A 17790-nucleotide genomic window follows, 5' to 3' on the forward strand; every position below is an offset into this window, starting at 1 on the left:
GATTTGATCTGTAAAAAATAAAACTTCAATAATCTAGACATTGAAAAGGCTGGTTTTATTTTCATCGACAAATATGAGATTCCGGAAGACCGCAAGAGTTTCGTTATGTTCTTTGCAAATAAGGTAAAGCAACGTAAACCTTGTACCAACGATTCCTTCATAATGCCTCTTTTAAGCTCGACTGTTTTTATCAAATAACAGTAGGAGTGGTAATTCATTACTTTGGCGTCGTTGCCGTTTCCGTGCAAACACTCGGCCACAAGTAAAACAGGTTCTATATTTGTAGAGATGATGCACACATCTTTAACAAGGACTCTTTACTATGGCTTTTATAAATGTATGATTAAGCCCCCTTTTCGACTGAAAAACAGCAGACAAGTGCTTACGTGCGATCAACTTAAATAGGTTAAAACTGTATGAACAGTCATTTCCTTTAAGTAAAGCACAATCAAGCTTTACAATTTGAACAGCCTAATTCCGAAAAAATGCATTCCATATTCAATTTTAGTCTGGATGATTTTTAAGTTAGAAGTCTAACGATTGTAACGTCCCAAATATAAGGCAAGGAGTTATTGCAAACAAAATAAAGTAGTTCTTACTGCTTTATAATTGACCAGGTGAATGTTTATTCCACCACTACCACAAACTAGGTAAACGTGGTTATTTATGAATATTAAATTCTTAATATACTAAAATTTCAGTTTTGATATTTATCTTATATTGAATGTCAATGATGAACACAGTTTAAATATAGTTAAATAGTAGTAATAATTGTACTTAAGAAATGTGACCAAATGGTGTCTAGCAATGTGTTTACATACACATACAAATAAAAAACACAGGACGAGTATATGGAATCAGAAAACAGTGTGTAATATGAACTTTTTCAGGTTCGATAGTTTATATTTAAATTATACAAAACATAAGCACTAATTTAATGATAATGAAATATAAATTCATGTTGCTGAAAATGAGTTAAATGTAAAATAAATCTAAAAATTCTCCAATGTGTATTTTCATCTAAATATCCAAGTCAGCATCTAGTGGAGTCGACTCATCTCTAACGATCCCAATCCGGCATTGTTTAATCAAAGTTACCTGATAACGCTAGAACTAATAACTCTTGCTCCGTAAAGAAATCCGAGGGGTGAAAGCGAAAAGGTTCTCTCTTCTTCTATATATTATGTCACTTAGAACCTTTTCGCATTCACCCCTGGAATTGAATTATTGGATTTGAAACAACCGGCGATACAACCAAAAGTAAACAAAATAACCACGCAATAATTGGTATTACGATTATAATCCGAAATTCGTCCTTATTAACGGCTTTGTTCCTTTGATCGTATCTTAACTTGAGAAACGAAATGATAGTGAGTCCCTGTGTGAGAAATCCAATGAAACCGACGAGGTTGATAAAGCATCGGCTGGAATAAGCATACTGATTGAATCAAATGAATTGATGATGAGCGCACCGAGCGGTATCCTTGTCTTATGGTGTAGGTAGCACAATATCTCAGGAAAATGACCCACTCTTTTGGTCGCAAACATCACACGTACGTCCGTTATTAATCCCCCATTCTAACGTATCATAAATGAAGAGTGACTGGCAGAAATGGGCATTTTAGTAAATAATACATGAATTAGGAATATGAAAACATTGGTAACGGCTATTACAAATACAATGGCGGAGCTTATTGTTTAGAAGGTCAGATATACTTTAAAGGTTATTGACAAATTTCTTTATACATGTGCAAACATTTTGACATCTACTGAAACCTGATTATCTAAAAATATGCGATGAAGCTCATTCATACTTACCACGTATCAAGTATATGTTGTTATATTTTTTCTCTAAAACCAGATTTCAATGTTTGTTTACACCCCTTCGGAAGTATAGTGTAAAGTTTATTGCGATCGTTAACAATCTACCAAAGCTTTTTAAGCCCCGATGATTGCGCGAAACGGGGCAAGATAAACTTATAATATTTTAAAACTCTCTGAAAATAACTTTTTATCAATTGTACGTCCATGTTTTATTTTGACTAGATTTTTAAGCACCGATGATTGGGCAAGGATAGGCAAGATAAATTAATGATATTTATATAACATTAATATTCTTAAACGTTTAAAATACACTTATTATCATTTATACGTCCATTGTGATTTTCTGACCAAAATGAAATATGTTAAAATAATCGAATGCGCTTGTGCTATGGCTATGGTCTTGTTTTCTATCAATGTTACGAACACAACTCTGTTAAAGTATGTGCCTTTCTCCCACCTCAGATAAGTAGATCCATTAATTTAACCATGCTAGAAATTCTTATCTTGCCCATGCCCTTATGGAACTTCTTTTAATGGTCACCACATTGTAATTACCTCCCTTGTTGAAGACTGTTGTCTGTAGCGCATCATGGAAACCTTGTCTTGTGGCAATATTTAGAACGCTAGTTAATTATTTCTCACTTCAAATGTCACCAGAAAACATTTTTCACGCACCTTTCAAGAAATAATGCTTCACTCTTCTTAGAACTATTTAAAGACCGATCAGACCATTTACATACTCTGAAACACTGCGCGAATATCAATGACAACCACGAATTATCCGTACGCAATTATGTTCACTAAGCTTAAAAGATTTCCAGCAACATTTTTTTTTTTACTTAATTTTGTTTTACTGAGATGGGAGAAAAAGCATGTACCATAGCCGCTCGTGTAAGATAGGTTCATCCCGACCCTCGCGCCGGGTGTTTTGCGGGAACTCGGTAAGCCTTGTTTCCGCAAAACACCCTACGCTCGGGTCGGAATGAACCTATCTTACACTCTCGGCCATGGAAGATACTTATAGTCTGGTTCGTTTTAAACGCTCTTTGATAGGCCCGTAAAGGCTAACCAATCAAAATAAAAGATATAAGGTCACTATATTGTATTCATTAGATAATATTATACTGTATAAGTCTTCATACAATAGAGGATCCCAAAGTGAGGGTGCAGGAAGAAAGATGCATATTTTTACACGACTGTTAAAAAGGATGCAACTAGTCATAGATCAATTAGAATTGAGAAGTAAATGTTTGTTTGTGTCACAGCACGCTTACATATCGCCGACGTCATATTTTCATTGCAACTATACTCTTAAATTCAGTGGCGGTTACATTTCGAGCTCGTATTGGGTATCGAAAATATCAGTAAAACAATTCCAATACATTGTTGTAAATACTAATTTTGATCCTGAAATAAATCATCTCAAGCGATTTGAAGATAACGCTTTGCGATGTATCGTTCCTAATTTATTCTTAATTGTAATTGCTAAAACCATAGCAGTACTTGCTAATGTTTATTTTATCAATGCATGTTGTTGAAAATTAAAGATGTTTTGTGTGGGTTTCAGTAAAAGACAACCTGTTTTGTTTTCTTCCTTGGTTATAACATAAAAATATGAAATATAAATGTGTGAACAAACGTTAAACGCGCTCGTATTATCGCAGTTCTCGTTCTATTGAATATTGACTGTCAAAATCTCGAATTATATTCCAGTTTCAGAGATATACAAAAAGGTCGTTTACGCACAAATGATATTTACATCTTATAGATAAACACGATAGTGTAACATTCCGGTATTCTCCATGGACAAATTAATGTGTTACTCCAAGCAGTACGAAGCAAGCATTATAACCAGTACAGGGAAATAATTTTAATGTTGTTGTTTTTAACGAGGTAAATCCGAACCCAACATGCTTAAACTCAATCAAGCTACAGAGGTGAACGAAGGTCTGCAGTTAGGAACCATATCCACTATACCATGGTAAAGACAATACTTTTCGAAAGATTTAGGAAATATAAACGCCCAATTTGTATTAACATTAGAATTCGTCAACATTGAAATGAAAGTTGTCATTATCAAAATACATTTCACGATGTCAAATCTAAACCAGAAATACGTGTTTCATGTTTCGCATATAAATATATTACAGTTGTCACAAGTCATAAGAAGAACTAAACTATATTTGAAAACACCAACACGGCTATATTCACTAATGGAAACAGCCGTAGGTTTTCATCATTTGTGATTCAAATCTGTTCATCACTGTTCTCAGCATCGGATTGTAGCTTGGATCAATTACTAACGTCGTGCCCATTAGTTCATAGCGAGCTCTGAAATGTAATGGTAATTAATGCGTCTTACGGTTAAATATAGGTGACTGTGTTATGACTTTGCATTTGGTGAAATTTCCAAATTAAAAGCAATACTTTAATACCTCACGTTTTCCAGTTATATAAGATTGCTGACAAAAAATTAGATCGTAGATTTTCATATTTCCGTTTGAAAATTAATGTTTTATGGCTTATGGCTTAAACCGTTACTAACGGTTTAAGAAAAATGCATAAAAAATCAAGTTTTGAACATAAATATAAAAATCTGCGATCTTAATTTTTGTCAGCAATCTTATATAACTGGTTTCAATGGATTTTCGCAAAAATTGGCTCGTTCAAAGATAAAAAAAAAATAAAAAAAAGTTGTTAAAACATTTAATCTGTGAAAGAGCAGCTTTAAGCAATGGAAAAAGGGTCATGTATATCTGTTCGTTGTTAAATAATGAAATATATAAATGGCACCTTTCACACAGTTTAAAATGGATAATCCGTGGACAATAACAAATTTGACAAATAACCGTTTTTAAAAAAAGAACAACTGAATTGGTTAATAAACAAAATCGACAAACGAAAATATGTTTAAAAAGACTTTCAGTTGTTTTTAATCTTATAAAATGTTTTCCAATGAGGTTAGAACATGTCACACCATTGGCGCCAAAATTTAGTCACAGGAAGTGATACCATCATACACCCTGCTTACGTCATATCTACAATAACTACTTTTGCTTGCCAATAAACGCGTACATGTGTTCGTATTCGTCGATATAGTAAATTGTAGGATCTTTTCCAACGATGTAATACGTTTTTCCTTCTTTCAGCTCTGGGTGCTTGCACATACGTTTCCACTCGAGTGAAATTTCGTCATCTGGATGTTGATGCTCTTTTCCTATAATATCACGTGATTATTTGTCTGGTGTCCTGCCAGCTTTTTACATTTTATGGGAGACGAAACTCCAAAACAAAAATATTATTGAAGTAAACCATACGTTTACACTCGCTTCGCAAAACTATGCATAACCGATAAACCCATAGGGTCATAGCTAATAATAAATATTGCCATGTTAAGTAGAAACGATTGATATCTCAATTGGCAGAACTACATGTATATAAAAAAATCGTAATTCGACGATTACTACTTGTAGCTTTTTGTAAAAGAAATCAAATTTCACTTTTATGCCGTATCGGTTCTGATTATTCTTTATATATATCGTTTTCTTCAAATTATCAAAAATAAAATGTACATACACTGTACTCTTTTCGTACCTGCAAGGATGACTTCGTTGATGACTGCCGTCGCATATTTCATCCATTTAACTTCATCAACAGATATAGCTTTAATTGTGACGTTGTATACTGAAGCGAGAACGGAAACAATTATCTCGTCACTTTTGAAAGAAAAATCATCTTACCCATTACACGTACAGATATAGATATGTAACAACCTGATTACAATGTTGTTTTTTAAGTGTAATGCTATCTATCGCTGGCATTTGGTATAACCAAAAGTCAATAAATGTTGCCATTAAGAATAGAAAAAAATATAACACCTATATAAAAGGTGGGACCGCTGAATAAGCAAATGTAATTCTAGCTTGATACTAGTGAAATATGAATCAAATATTCAACGTGTAGAGCTATAAACAAGCCTAAAAGCCCGACGAATTTTGCAGTAAAAATATTCACGTCATTCGGTGATGTTGATACTTTACCTTAATTGGTATTTATTGGCGACATTCGGAGCTCCTCGGCCATTTTATCGAAAACAACCTCGGATGTATGCCGGTACATCTGTTGAAGTAGTTCGTAAAATTTTGAATTTTATCATTAATTAAATATAGTGTTTTAGAGTTGTATTTATTGATCTTTGTTTAAATTGATTGCCATTGAATTGTATTATTGCAAACATAATAAGAATCCCAAGAGTAAAGTCACAAAGTTTAACTGCTAAATAAAATTACTACGCGATCTACTTGAAGCGGACTTAACCGTACCACTTTTTGAGTATGTAAACCGTCCAAATACATCCGAGGTTGTTTTTGAAAAAATAGCCGATGAGTTCCGAATGTATTCGCGATTGACAAGCCTCAATGCAAATGCATTCAAGCTTATCGAACCAAAGTTAAACAGTAAGATCCAAAGTTAAACAGTTAGATACCTAATTCCCATAAACAACGTGCACTTACTCCAAATCAATAACATATGTGTAGCAACGTGTAGCGAGTATTTTAGCTGCACAGAGAACATGTGTTTAAAAGCAAAATAACCTGTTTGTATTGCATAGAGTAATGTTTCGGTGTGTTTAAAAAAACAAAATTTTAGCGACACTTAAAGGGTTTTTTCCGTCCAGAGATAAGTTATCAAACGAATAATACTTCAGATTCACATTTGGTTTCATTATTTTAAACAATTGTGACCATGTCGGCTATAGTTTATTTTACAACTTTTTGAGAGTTGTATTGGACATTGTGGTTATTTTTATTTAATTTAATCAAAACATATTGAAGTTAGTATATACATATACCAAAATTTGCCTTTCCAAAGTTGCAAGCATATTGTGCGATTATGTCAGATGGTTTGGTCATTCGCGCCTTTTTAACATAAGAAAGGCTCTTAAACATGACAATGTAATCGACCAGTTCCTCCTCAACAGGAGATGAACACTGACCTGAAAACGAGTGAAAGAAATGAAATACTTTTGATGCCGATTTATTAGTTCATAGCTTATTATAGGATCACTTTACGATATTTATATTTATTTCTAAGTAAACATTTTGTGTTTAACTTGGAATTTTATCCACCTACAGAACATAATACATGGTTGTGTTAAATAAAGTTAATACAAATAGTACGTATTAAAACGTTTTTATGAGGAGAATGAGTTCGTATAACTTGTTATACATGGAATTGAACAGACTTTGTTTTAATCGTTGACACTAAGGTAAGTTAATGATTAAGTATGATATCACGGTCAAATAAATAGATGGCAACGGTCCACAGAGGTTCGCAGCCTTTATTAGATACAAATATAGACTTACTTTGCAGGCATTTGCACTGGTCATTATCTTCGTTACATCTATAGCCAACCTCCTGTCCATGATATTCACCTATGCTGTAGGATCTTATGCATTTCTGTTCTAAGTTGAGAAAACTTAATATATATTAGTATTTATGGCTTGCATTCAACTAGATTAAAGCAGGTATGTTCCTTTTAGTTCAACATAAAATAAATATCAAAGATTGTAATTTGCTTCTTATTTCAAATTGTAAAAACAACGACTTTATCCTGGTTTGGTATTCTCGTTAACAACGACGCTTAACTAGTTGTATGTATTTATCTGGTTTGTAATAAAGTGGTTATGAACGATGTTTATCTGGTTTGTAATAAAGTGTTATAAACAATGTTTATCTGATTTTCTATAGTCGTACGCACGACCTTTACCTGGTTTGCTATAGTCGTACGCACGACATTTACCTGGTTTGCTATAATCGATAGAACGACCTTTACCTGGTTTGCTATAGTCGTAAGAACGACCTTTACCTGGTTTGCTTTAGTCGTTAAAACGATACTTACCTGGTTTGTAGTAGTCGTAAACAACGACTGTCGCAGGCTGTCGTGATGCGGTTCTACCTCGAAAATGATCTTCCAATCTAAATATGAACTTCCTTGGGACCTGACCGATCTAAATGTAACATGCAAATGCTGATAGAAATGACTGTTCATGGACTGTATAAGGCTTTTCAAATACGAGTACACTCCCAGTTTCAATCAGTTATCACAGATTTGAAACACCTGTCTGCTCAATTTAGTTTAAGTTATGCATTTGTCTGCCAATGGACAACCTTTAGACACTTAGACAAGAGCCCCACGGAGCGCTCGCCAACGCGTGTCTGTTGGTTTCCAGTAAAAAAAGACATGTCTAAGCAATTATTAAAAACAAAGTAAAAGAGCCTTTATCAACATGTGTGTATTGGCTGGGGAAACATCCTTTTATTTGCAAATATTGAACAAGTTTAAATATAAGTCAGAAAGTGTTTGTACGCGAAAATCGACACGAAGTTGATGACATTCCATAGCTTTTCTTCTTTGAAAAGCAGCCGTAATATAAGTAAACCAAAAAAACAAACGGAATTTCAGATAAAGTCATTTTCAAGATATATAGTTTTTTTAAGTTACTATACCTTATTTATATAGAACATAACGAAACTCTCGCCATCCTTCGGCATCTCATATCTGTCAATAACTCCATTCCTCATCAGCTGAAAAAGAAAAACAAGAACACTCCTTTTAAAAGTAAGACTGAAACTAATTATTTACAGATTATATTAAAAGTTCAATAGCTGTAGTGAGAACATTTATTATCATGGTCGGTTTATTTGGAAATTGAAGACTCACTTTTATAGACAAGTTAAATAGTGATGCGCTCGACACCAACCGTTTATCACAAAATGGTCAATATATACAGAATATTTGTTTCTTTATTTCAGTGTAGGATCGTATTTTATTTTAAAAGTGTAATAGAAAAACGTATTTACTTTTCTACCAAACAATTCACTCTATGATCACGAGTGACATTAAATACGATCTTAAACCGAAATAATCAAACTTTCTGTTTCTTTTAAGCTTTATTTCGGAGGTTTATTAGGGTTTACTTATTAAACCTTTCTTTTTTTAAGAAAAAGGGTTATTTACACCGCTACCCGTTGGACGCCCCTCACGCAAAATGATAGCTGATGACGTAGCTATCAATTTTCTATTTCCGGTTTGTTGAAAAAAAATCTCTTATATTCTTTTTTTTATATTTTATTATTCGCTCGTTTTTATTGCATAGATTTTATAAACATTATTCTATGAAGTTTTATAAGTGCAACTATGTTCCAAGAAATAACGAAAGCACAAGACAGGGCATGATTGTGTAACCAAATTACTACACCGCCATTTATTGAATGAACATTTGAAAGGTCGATCGTGTTAGCAATTGCAATTGCGGATTATCAATATTGTTTATTTCCAAACATATTTTTTGTTAACTTATGTAACCTGTTTTTAAATTTCAAATATTGATTTGCCAACATTTTCTGGTTCAAGTGTTTGGTTTTCATCAAAGAAAAGTAACTTCAATGGCATTAAGTAGTTTTAAAAGTTGATGTTTTTTTACTTCTTTTTTTGCAATAAAAATATCATATTGATATTTTTACTGTTGATATTTGTCTGATAAATTCCATATTTCATCGAAAAGCATGAAAGAAATATCCCTCTGCGCTTCATCCAATTTTCGTTCCAAAACTTGAAGTCTGCCCGAACGGTTTAGCAATAGTATTGCATATTAATAGCATTTACTCCGAAAAAGTGAAGAAGTAAAGTTAAAGTAAAGCGTTAAAGATTGAGTGACAGTAGCGGGCCCCATAATATTACATAAGAGGCGGCGTACTTTCGATGCACACCGTGGAACGTGCATCCATTCTGAATATAATCCAAAAAAGGCTTTAAACATGGTTAGGTTGGTTTGGCTAATCTACGTCTGATTTCGGTGTAATTTATGCATAATGTATCAACCATATTGACATGACACTTGGATAGTTTATTATTATCCTTGTTTTATCTATATATTTATTATATTCTTGTTGTCTTGTGTGAGGGCATTAGTGAAATAGAAATAATTGTTACACACCTCCTTAAAGTCCTCTTCAATGGCTCTCACATCAGTTTCAAGGTTTACTTTGACGATTGACATATTATGTGACACATCACCATCAACGGTACTGAACGAAAAGAAGTAAAATCTAAACTTTTTAAGATATTGTTTCGTAAAAACTCCATAGAAAAATGAAACGGTTTTGTAAATATTTCAATGTCTTCTTATATTCTCATTTGTACTGAAACCAAGGCGAAGACAAGTTACAAGAGGAAACAAATAGAAACTTTCCAAATCTAAGCAATATTCATAATGAAATGTCTACGAGATAGAAAAACAAGCTTACATGTGTTGACAACAAACATACACTATTCATACCATAGCTATTGTTTTTTTTCTCACTCAATGTTTAACGTATCCATATATTTGTACTGGTATTTCAAGAAATTTATTTTTTATGGAATCGTTATAACGCGTGTTTCTTTTTCGAAATTGATTTATCAATGGAAAGAAATCACACAATTTAAAATAAAATACCACATACCTTACATGAAAGATAATACATTTTTGGGGCGAATCGTCGTCTGCCTCCCGTGTCTTATCATTAATATCATCAACGTCAATCCTGTCGTCCAATAATTCTATGTCGCCACCAGTACATCGTCCACACACATCGCATGGACTATATGTAACACGGAATATTAAAAGAAAAACAACCCCTGATACAGCCCAAATATATTCGATGTGAGTTGACATGACTAGAAATATTAAAATAAAATTAAATGGCCATTAATTTCTTGAAGAGACAATGTTGAATCATATATGAATAACTAGGTCCCATCATATATGTTAGATATTGTAACGTTCTCTGACAATAAAACATACCAGTTAAGATCGGTATCATACACGGACCTTGCCTTACAGATAAGACCTTGTACTAAACACATGGAAACATCATTCACAAAGTTATTTCGAAGAACGTAAAAGACGTGACAAAGACACATCAGCATGACGTACTATACATCATAGGGCAACATCAACTCGTCATTTTAATGCTGCGGAAATGTGTGTAAAGTGATTTTGAAAATTAGTTTAGGAATAAAATATCAGACAAATATTAAGAAGCACATTGGACCGGAATCAGTCACCGACAACCGTATGACTGATCGAAATAAATTAAGAAGTATTTGAAGCGTTTGATTCAAAAGCAGACGTCATATGAATATAGTCAAGACAATTTATAGAATACCAATAAAAGAAAGGTCACTGACTGCTAAAATTACAGTGATATCGTTCTTGTGCACTACAATTCTTCTCAATTAGATCTGTATTAGGTTTCAACTTCTTACTGCAAAGACTTTGCAGTTATGCACCCGACAAAAATGAATTATAAAAATGATACAAATAGTAGAGTAATGAGTCCTATGCATTGGATTCCTAAACTAAGTATATCTGTATATAAAGTTTAAATTTAATATACCAATGCCTTTTGGGGTAAGTGCCGAACAACATTAAGTACAGAATTCAATATTTTAAAGGGAGATAATTAAGCAATGACTTAAGCTATGTATATGGATTCAAACTCTTGCAAATTTCACTTCCTCTCATTGCTATCAATATGAATATATTCCATGTTAATTGTTTTTCATATTATAGTATTGTACTAAGTACTATCATCGTTTTTGTTAAAGGTCAGCGCCAATTCAGCCAATACTGCGCGTGTATTGTGAAATATTTTGTCGTTGACTTTTGAAAGTAAAATACGAGATGAACATGTCGAAATTCTTACAGAATAAAAAGCAGATTGCCATTTTTATTGCCAACAATCACTGTTCGCATTTGACGCTCCACAAACGATAAAGGAGGCCAAACCAACCACATCAATGCATTCTGAATGTTCAATTTGGATACTACTTTTTCCCTGCCGCTTAGTTTCATTTGAATTTCTTAAGTACTTTTGGAGGTTTGGTACGAACAATCAGTTTACTTATAAATGCATCATATGAAAGTCAAAGTAGGAGATACCAATGACTGAAGTTAGAACATTGGTTTTTGCGCACTGCACTTGTGCATATTGCTAGTCTCTTTCTATGTTTCAAGTTTCATTAAAATCTCACCAGTAGTTCAAACGATATTTATTAAGATATCATAACTGTACTCAAGTTTACTAAAAACTCAAAACATTGGTTGCATTACTTGAAAGTTGACACGTGATAAATGCTCAACACAATGGAATTAAGAAGATAGCTAACAAGCTTACTATGTCTCGCTTCTGTAATCCTGTTAAGTGGCTGTTTTGTTTTTGTTTTATGTTTAATCAAATATTGAACAAATGAAATCTGCTGAATAAGATGGTACGCTATGAGGCAACAGAATGGTAAAGTAGAGTAAGTTATATTATGGAAATAATAAAAAAAGTATGAGATGAGAGAAACGGTGGGATTAAGGGATGTGGACAGGTCTGGCTAATAGTGGATTCAAGTTTGGTCTAATTTGTGTAGGAGATCTGAAACATTGAGATCATCGACTATATGGCTAAACCTGTCCGAATAGCATCACTTTAGTCCGACCTGTGGCTTCCTCCAATCCAAATAATAATATTTGGAGAGTTAATAGCATGGTACTGGGTAACATATGATATCTTTAAGCATGGTATAGTGGACAGCTGCGGGAGAAATGGTATGCATTGACGAGTTTTCGTATTCGCTGTTGTGGATATCGACGCTCGACTTGCGATCACAATCAAAACATAACTTGGGCACAGTAAACTTGTAAAATTCTTACGCATCTTTATTATTGAACCTCTCCTTCAAAGATCCAGCAAATAGCGGATTCACCAGGTCGATTTCTATCGAAGAAACGTGTAGATGACATTTTTCAGTTGATAGTGCATTCCTGTTCCAGCGAAGCTCGATGTTCATTCTAGCCGTCCCGTTGCCACTAGCAGTGACTTTTAAAATGTTGTTTTGACCCTTCACCAGAAGCTGAAAATAATATGATTTTAAACCTATAATATGCATTTTCTAGTCAGGAATAAAATTCAAGTAACAAAAATATTGATGTATCTCTGATGTTAAGGTTGTTTTCATCACGCCATTAAATGGAAACTAACCTCTGGGATGACTTTTTGAAGCAAAGCATTGTCATTTGTTACAGAAACACTATGCAACGTTTGTCCGTTCTGGATTTCAATGTCCAATTTCACTTCTAAGTTGAAAGTTCGCACGCTGTACTCTGCAAGTGCTTGCAAGGCAACAACGGTGTCCTTAAAGCAAAAACATACAATATAAGGATCCTTCCTTTCAACAAAGATCAAACATTAGTTAAAGGTTAAGCACCATATGCCAATTAAACAAATATCAAACAATGTATAAAATAATGGTATGTCCTTTTAACATAGATCAATCACTATTTTAGTTAAATTTATGGCCTTAATATTCAAGCACTACATAAGAGAAGAATATATATCCTTTTAAATAAATATCAAGATCTTTACAAGACAAGGTTACGTCCTTCAAATACATATCAAGCAAAATATACCTTAAAATATATGTTCTTTAAACAAACACTGAAAAAAGATTATGCTACGTCCGTTAAACAAAGATCAAACACAATATCAGATTATGATATGTCCTGTAACTAAAGACAAACCAAAAAAAACACTAAAAAATGGGATATTCCCTATTAACTAAGAAGATTATGACTACTAATTCAACAAAGATAATGGACTACACAATATATGGATATTTCAAACAAATATAAAGCTCGAAACCATGAGAATATTTCCTTTAACAAGCACTACAAACAATTAGAATATGTCATTTAAACAAGCTGAAGCACTAAATACGATTAAAATATGTCCGTTTACTATAGAAAAAGCGCTAGAGATATTAACAAAAAGCAGTATATAAGACTTTTCTTAAGAGTTATATAAAACAAAGAGAATGATATGTCCTTGAGTGAAATTCTAAGCATTTTAAAAACAAAAAGATGGGGCCTTTTTTTAAATTATAAAACGATCTTAAAAATTAATTTCAAAAATATAATGAAATGAAATGTCATTTACACAAGTCCAAAGCATTTAATGCCAATTAAAATAAAAAATAAAACACTTTTATACATAAAAATGCTTACCGTTAGTATGGCCACGCTTTACATAAATCATGTACTTTTATTACAAAGTATCACAAATTCCAGCACTAGAACATTAAGATAGTTACAATAACTGGATTGAATCGTTTGCAACCTAAGTGTATTTTATTTACGTTTTAATACAAATGTTTCATTAATACGATCAACATACAATGAAAACATGGAAAGTGTGGGTTTATTCTTTCTTACCTGAGTCGTGTACCAACTAGCAATGGCTTTTCCTTGACCCGATAACCATGACACAATTTTCCCACTTGTTCGAATATCATCAAACTTTAGGAAAGCTAACAAAGCATATGCAGTAGTTTCAACATCAGCAGCCGTAGCTTCGTTACCATTATGGTCGGACCAATACATCATAGCTGCATTATATAAATATATATAAATATATAATCTCATATCAAAGTTAAACTGTATTTTCCTCTAGCTTGCTTTGCAAGTGCAAAAATTTGGTTAACATTTCTATTAAGAAATGATTGTTTCTTTAGGTGTGCTTAAAATTTTGATAATGTCTACAAACTGAAACGTGTTTTGAGTACTTTAATAACACACATAAATTCAGAAAATGACCTCACAACCTCATCAATTCATCTTTTGGTAAAAAATCTTTATCAAAATGCTTCAATCGTGATACATTTAAAAATGTATTGCGCTGAGCCATTGAGGTATCGCTTACTGAATGCCACTGAACAGCTTGTATTTGTTCTGCTGTAGTTTCCAGAGTGGCAGATCCTCAAGATAGCCAATGGCGTTTGAAACAGCCTCATCAACTGCCTACAACAGATTGATCAAAAGGAAACTTGGAGAGTACTGTACAATTTCATACATTTTCAGTGATTAGAAGCGAAAAAGAAAAATATAAAATACTTGAATAAGAGTGCAGACAAAAAGGTGAGGAATTCGGAAATGCTTAAACCTACTGATTTTAAATTTATTTGAAATGTAAGGTGAAACGTTAAATCCTTTAGATTGCAAAAATATCATAGCATTTTATGTTAATATATAACATGTTGAAATACATATCTCTTTATTACCAGAATTATTACTCATTTAACATATTATACCAACATATATTGACAATATTCTTGATTACTTTACACATACAAACGATCTAATGTTAGAAACAAATAATAATCTATTAATGTAACTGTTGTTTTAATTGCCACATGCCAGTCATGCTTTTGTTTCTATTCATAATTTCATGACGATGAGCTTTTTATGCTTAAGTCTTATAAAATCTATGTTATGTCTGTTCTGTTCCTTTTCTGTTATATTCTATAATGACAAACGAAATACGTTTTAAACGGAAGAATATTATGTGATATAAATTGATCCTTTGGGTAAAGCAATTACATTGAGCATAAATAAATGAATTGTGTCACGTGACAATGAATTAACCTATTGTTAATTACATCAAACAAAGAACAAGTCAGAAAAGTAAGCTATTTATTTTATTGTATGCCATGAACAATATTACAAACTTTCATATATTTTCATTGCTACCATTCAAAGAAAACAGAAACAACAAAACAACATCTAACAGCACATTAAAGAAATGTCCGATTTTTTTGTATATGTTTATTACATTTAGGAAAGAGTACGCGCGAAAACAAAAGTTAGCCAAATTCTATATTGTATGCAATCAACAATTAAATATTTGCCTTTGTACTTATTTTTGTCATTTCTACTTTTAGTTAGTTTTGGAAAGGAAACCAAAAACTAAAAAACAAAACATCCAAACAGCACATTAAAAAAACTATCCGAACATTTTATACATGTCTACCTCAGTCCTTTCTGGGCACTCTTGTAATGCGATCAAGACAAATGATGTCAACGAGGGATCTTCCTTTCGGTCACCTTGGCCAAGGACGCCCTAAAACAACATCATACAATAAACGTCTAATATATGGATCGCAATTGCCGTAAAAGTGAGGGTATACATATCAGCGATTCCCAGGGGCGGCCAACGATTTGATGTTAGAGGGGGCGTAACTAAGGGCCGTAACATTTTTACTTGCGCCCCTGTGTCAGAACCGAAATTTGTAAGGTTCGAAATGATGGCGAGGGGGGTGTACTCATTCAGGAATGTTTCATCAATTTTGTTTCGAAATGGTGCATTTTGGGCGTATTCATTTTACCTTTTTCTCCAATATTGAACTAAAAAGTAAACTCGGACGATTTAAGGGGGCGCTACGGTTGCGCCTCCCCCACCTGGATTCGCTTGTGACTCTGTATTAAACACGCTGTTTTACAATATATTGAATAGTTACTGAAGTTCAATGGTTAAACCTATTTCATTATTGCATAATAAATATTTTCTACTGCTTTGTTTAACATTGATTCCTTTGAGAAGACCCCTGAATAAATAAAGACAACCATGACGTCACGACAATTTGTGCACTAGAGGTACTGAATTCTCATCGGCAGCAAGTAAATGGAGTAACTTATTGTAAAATCCCTCTGCATTGTACATGTCTGTTAAACTCAGTGTTCTTTCTTTAGCACGGACTAGAGAAATGTTAACAAACAGGCCTGTTCTGCGCGAAACGATGTATTTCCCCACACTACTATCTACTATATGAAATAAAAATGACCAAGACAACTTTTCCTTTGAAATTATTGCTTTCCTTTTTCAGACTGTCATTTTGTTATTTTGACTAGATCTTTTTTTCTGTATGGGACTTGCCTCTCAAATGTTAAGAATCTAGATTCTTATTCCAGTCCAAAATATCAAGGTTTATTCTTAATTTAGAATCTAAGACTAATTATTTTGTCAACATAATATAATATTGCTTTATTGAATGTGTCACAGGAACGAGTATTGATTGTATTGAATAAATTAATGAACTATATTAAATTTGCATTTAGTCAGGAGTCTTTTTATTATTTTGTCAACATTATATAATAATGATTTATTGAATGCATCCACAACCCTAGTACAAATGAACAGTTCCGCCAGATAACAGTTTAGTCTGCCATAACATAATTGAGAAAGTGTTGACACCTTTAATTGATAATTAAATGTCACTGGCTGGAATCTGGTTTGTGTATTGATAACTGGAAAACAAATGCACATTTGAGTCAAAAAGGAGGGAACTCAAACACAGTTATACGTGAACATATGCAATTCATGAAACTAGGTACTGCCTTCTGTTAAAATAATTACATTGGGCAGAATAAAAAGACTCAAAATATGGCACAAAATAATCAGAACAAAGAGAGATATATAGTTTACATGACAGAAGAACAAAAGGAGATATTCACTTTACTTGACTTGGATATATACATTTGTAATAATGACAAAAGTTTTGATAGAGAAGTGAAGGAGCAAATAACAGTGACGCAATGAGGTTCATAAAAAAGATTTAAAAGACAAATAGGAAAACAGTGTAACATATGTAAACCTGGGAAAAGATTCACAGAAATTATCAATTAACGCTTCAAAAGGAAAAAGGGTAAATATCATATAAAACAATGAGATTCAAAGTGTAACATATGAAGCTGATGATATCTATCAATAATTTCTCGACATACTTAAACATGTGGAATAAAAACTTATTAAGTTTGTTCACGTTTGTTACTACAGTATGTGTTAGTGAGGCAGGTCGTCTGCTACAAGCAAGCTGCTAGGAATGTAAACACCAACACTTGGTATTCTTTACAACAGATAGTTCATAACCCCCAATACACCAGTTAGCCACTCCCCCGGCATATTTAAATTTTCAATCTGACAGTTGGATTTTTTCTCAAAGTCATGTTTCTAGTGGTGTTTTAAAACCAAATGAAGGATTTTATATTTGTGTAGCCTTTATTCGACATGCCTGCAAAGTTTCATGTACTGTTTGTAGGT

At 32.9% G+C, this 17790-nt stretch overlaps 1 protein-coding gene across 1 annotated transcript in view; it reads right to left on the reverse strand.

The window, feature by feature from the left end:
• Positions 1 to 2989: 2989 nt before the first annotated feature.
• Positions 2990 to 17790, reverse strand: part of LOC128215214 (complement C3-like) — a 45727-nt gene continuing 30926 nt past the window's right edge. Inside the window, exons 29-42 of the mRNA XM_052921921.1 lie at positions 15716 to 15813; positions 14617 to 14714; positions 14130 to 14302; positions 12901 to 13053; positions 12573 to 12772; positions 10333 to 10470; positions 9825 to 9915; positions 8335 to 8412; positions 7727 to 7835; positions 7191 to 7289; positions 6677 to 6820; positions 5419 to 5508; positions 4900 to 5041; positions 2990 to 4155 (exon numbers count right to left, since the gene is read on the reverse strand). Of these exons, the coding sequence (XP_052777881.1) occupies positions 4035 to 4155; positions 4900 to 5041; positions 5419 to 5508; positions 6677 to 6820; positions 7191 to 7289; positions 7727 to 7835; positions 8335 to 8412; positions 9825 to 9915; positions 10333 to 10470; positions 12573 to 12772; positions 12901 to 13053; positions 14130 to 14302; positions 14617 to 14714; positions 15716 to 15813 (1734 nt within the window). The 3' untranslated portion in view covers positions 2990 to 4034. The remainder of the gene's footprint in view (positions 4156 to 4899; positions 5042 to 5418; positions 5509 to 6676; positions 6821 to 7190; positions 7290 to 7726; positions 7836 to 8334; positions 8413 to 9824; positions 9916 to 10332; positions 10471 to 12572; positions 12773 to 12900; positions 13054 to 14129; positions 14303 to 14616; positions 14715 to 15715; positions 15814 to 17790) is intronic.

Source organism: Mya arenaria, chromosome 13 (assembly GCF_026914265.1).
Source record: "Mya arenaria isolate MELC-2E11 chromosome 13, ASM2691426v1".
Lineage (NCBI taxonomy): Eukaryota > Metazoa > Mollusca > Bivalvia > Myida > Myidae > Mya > Mya arenaria.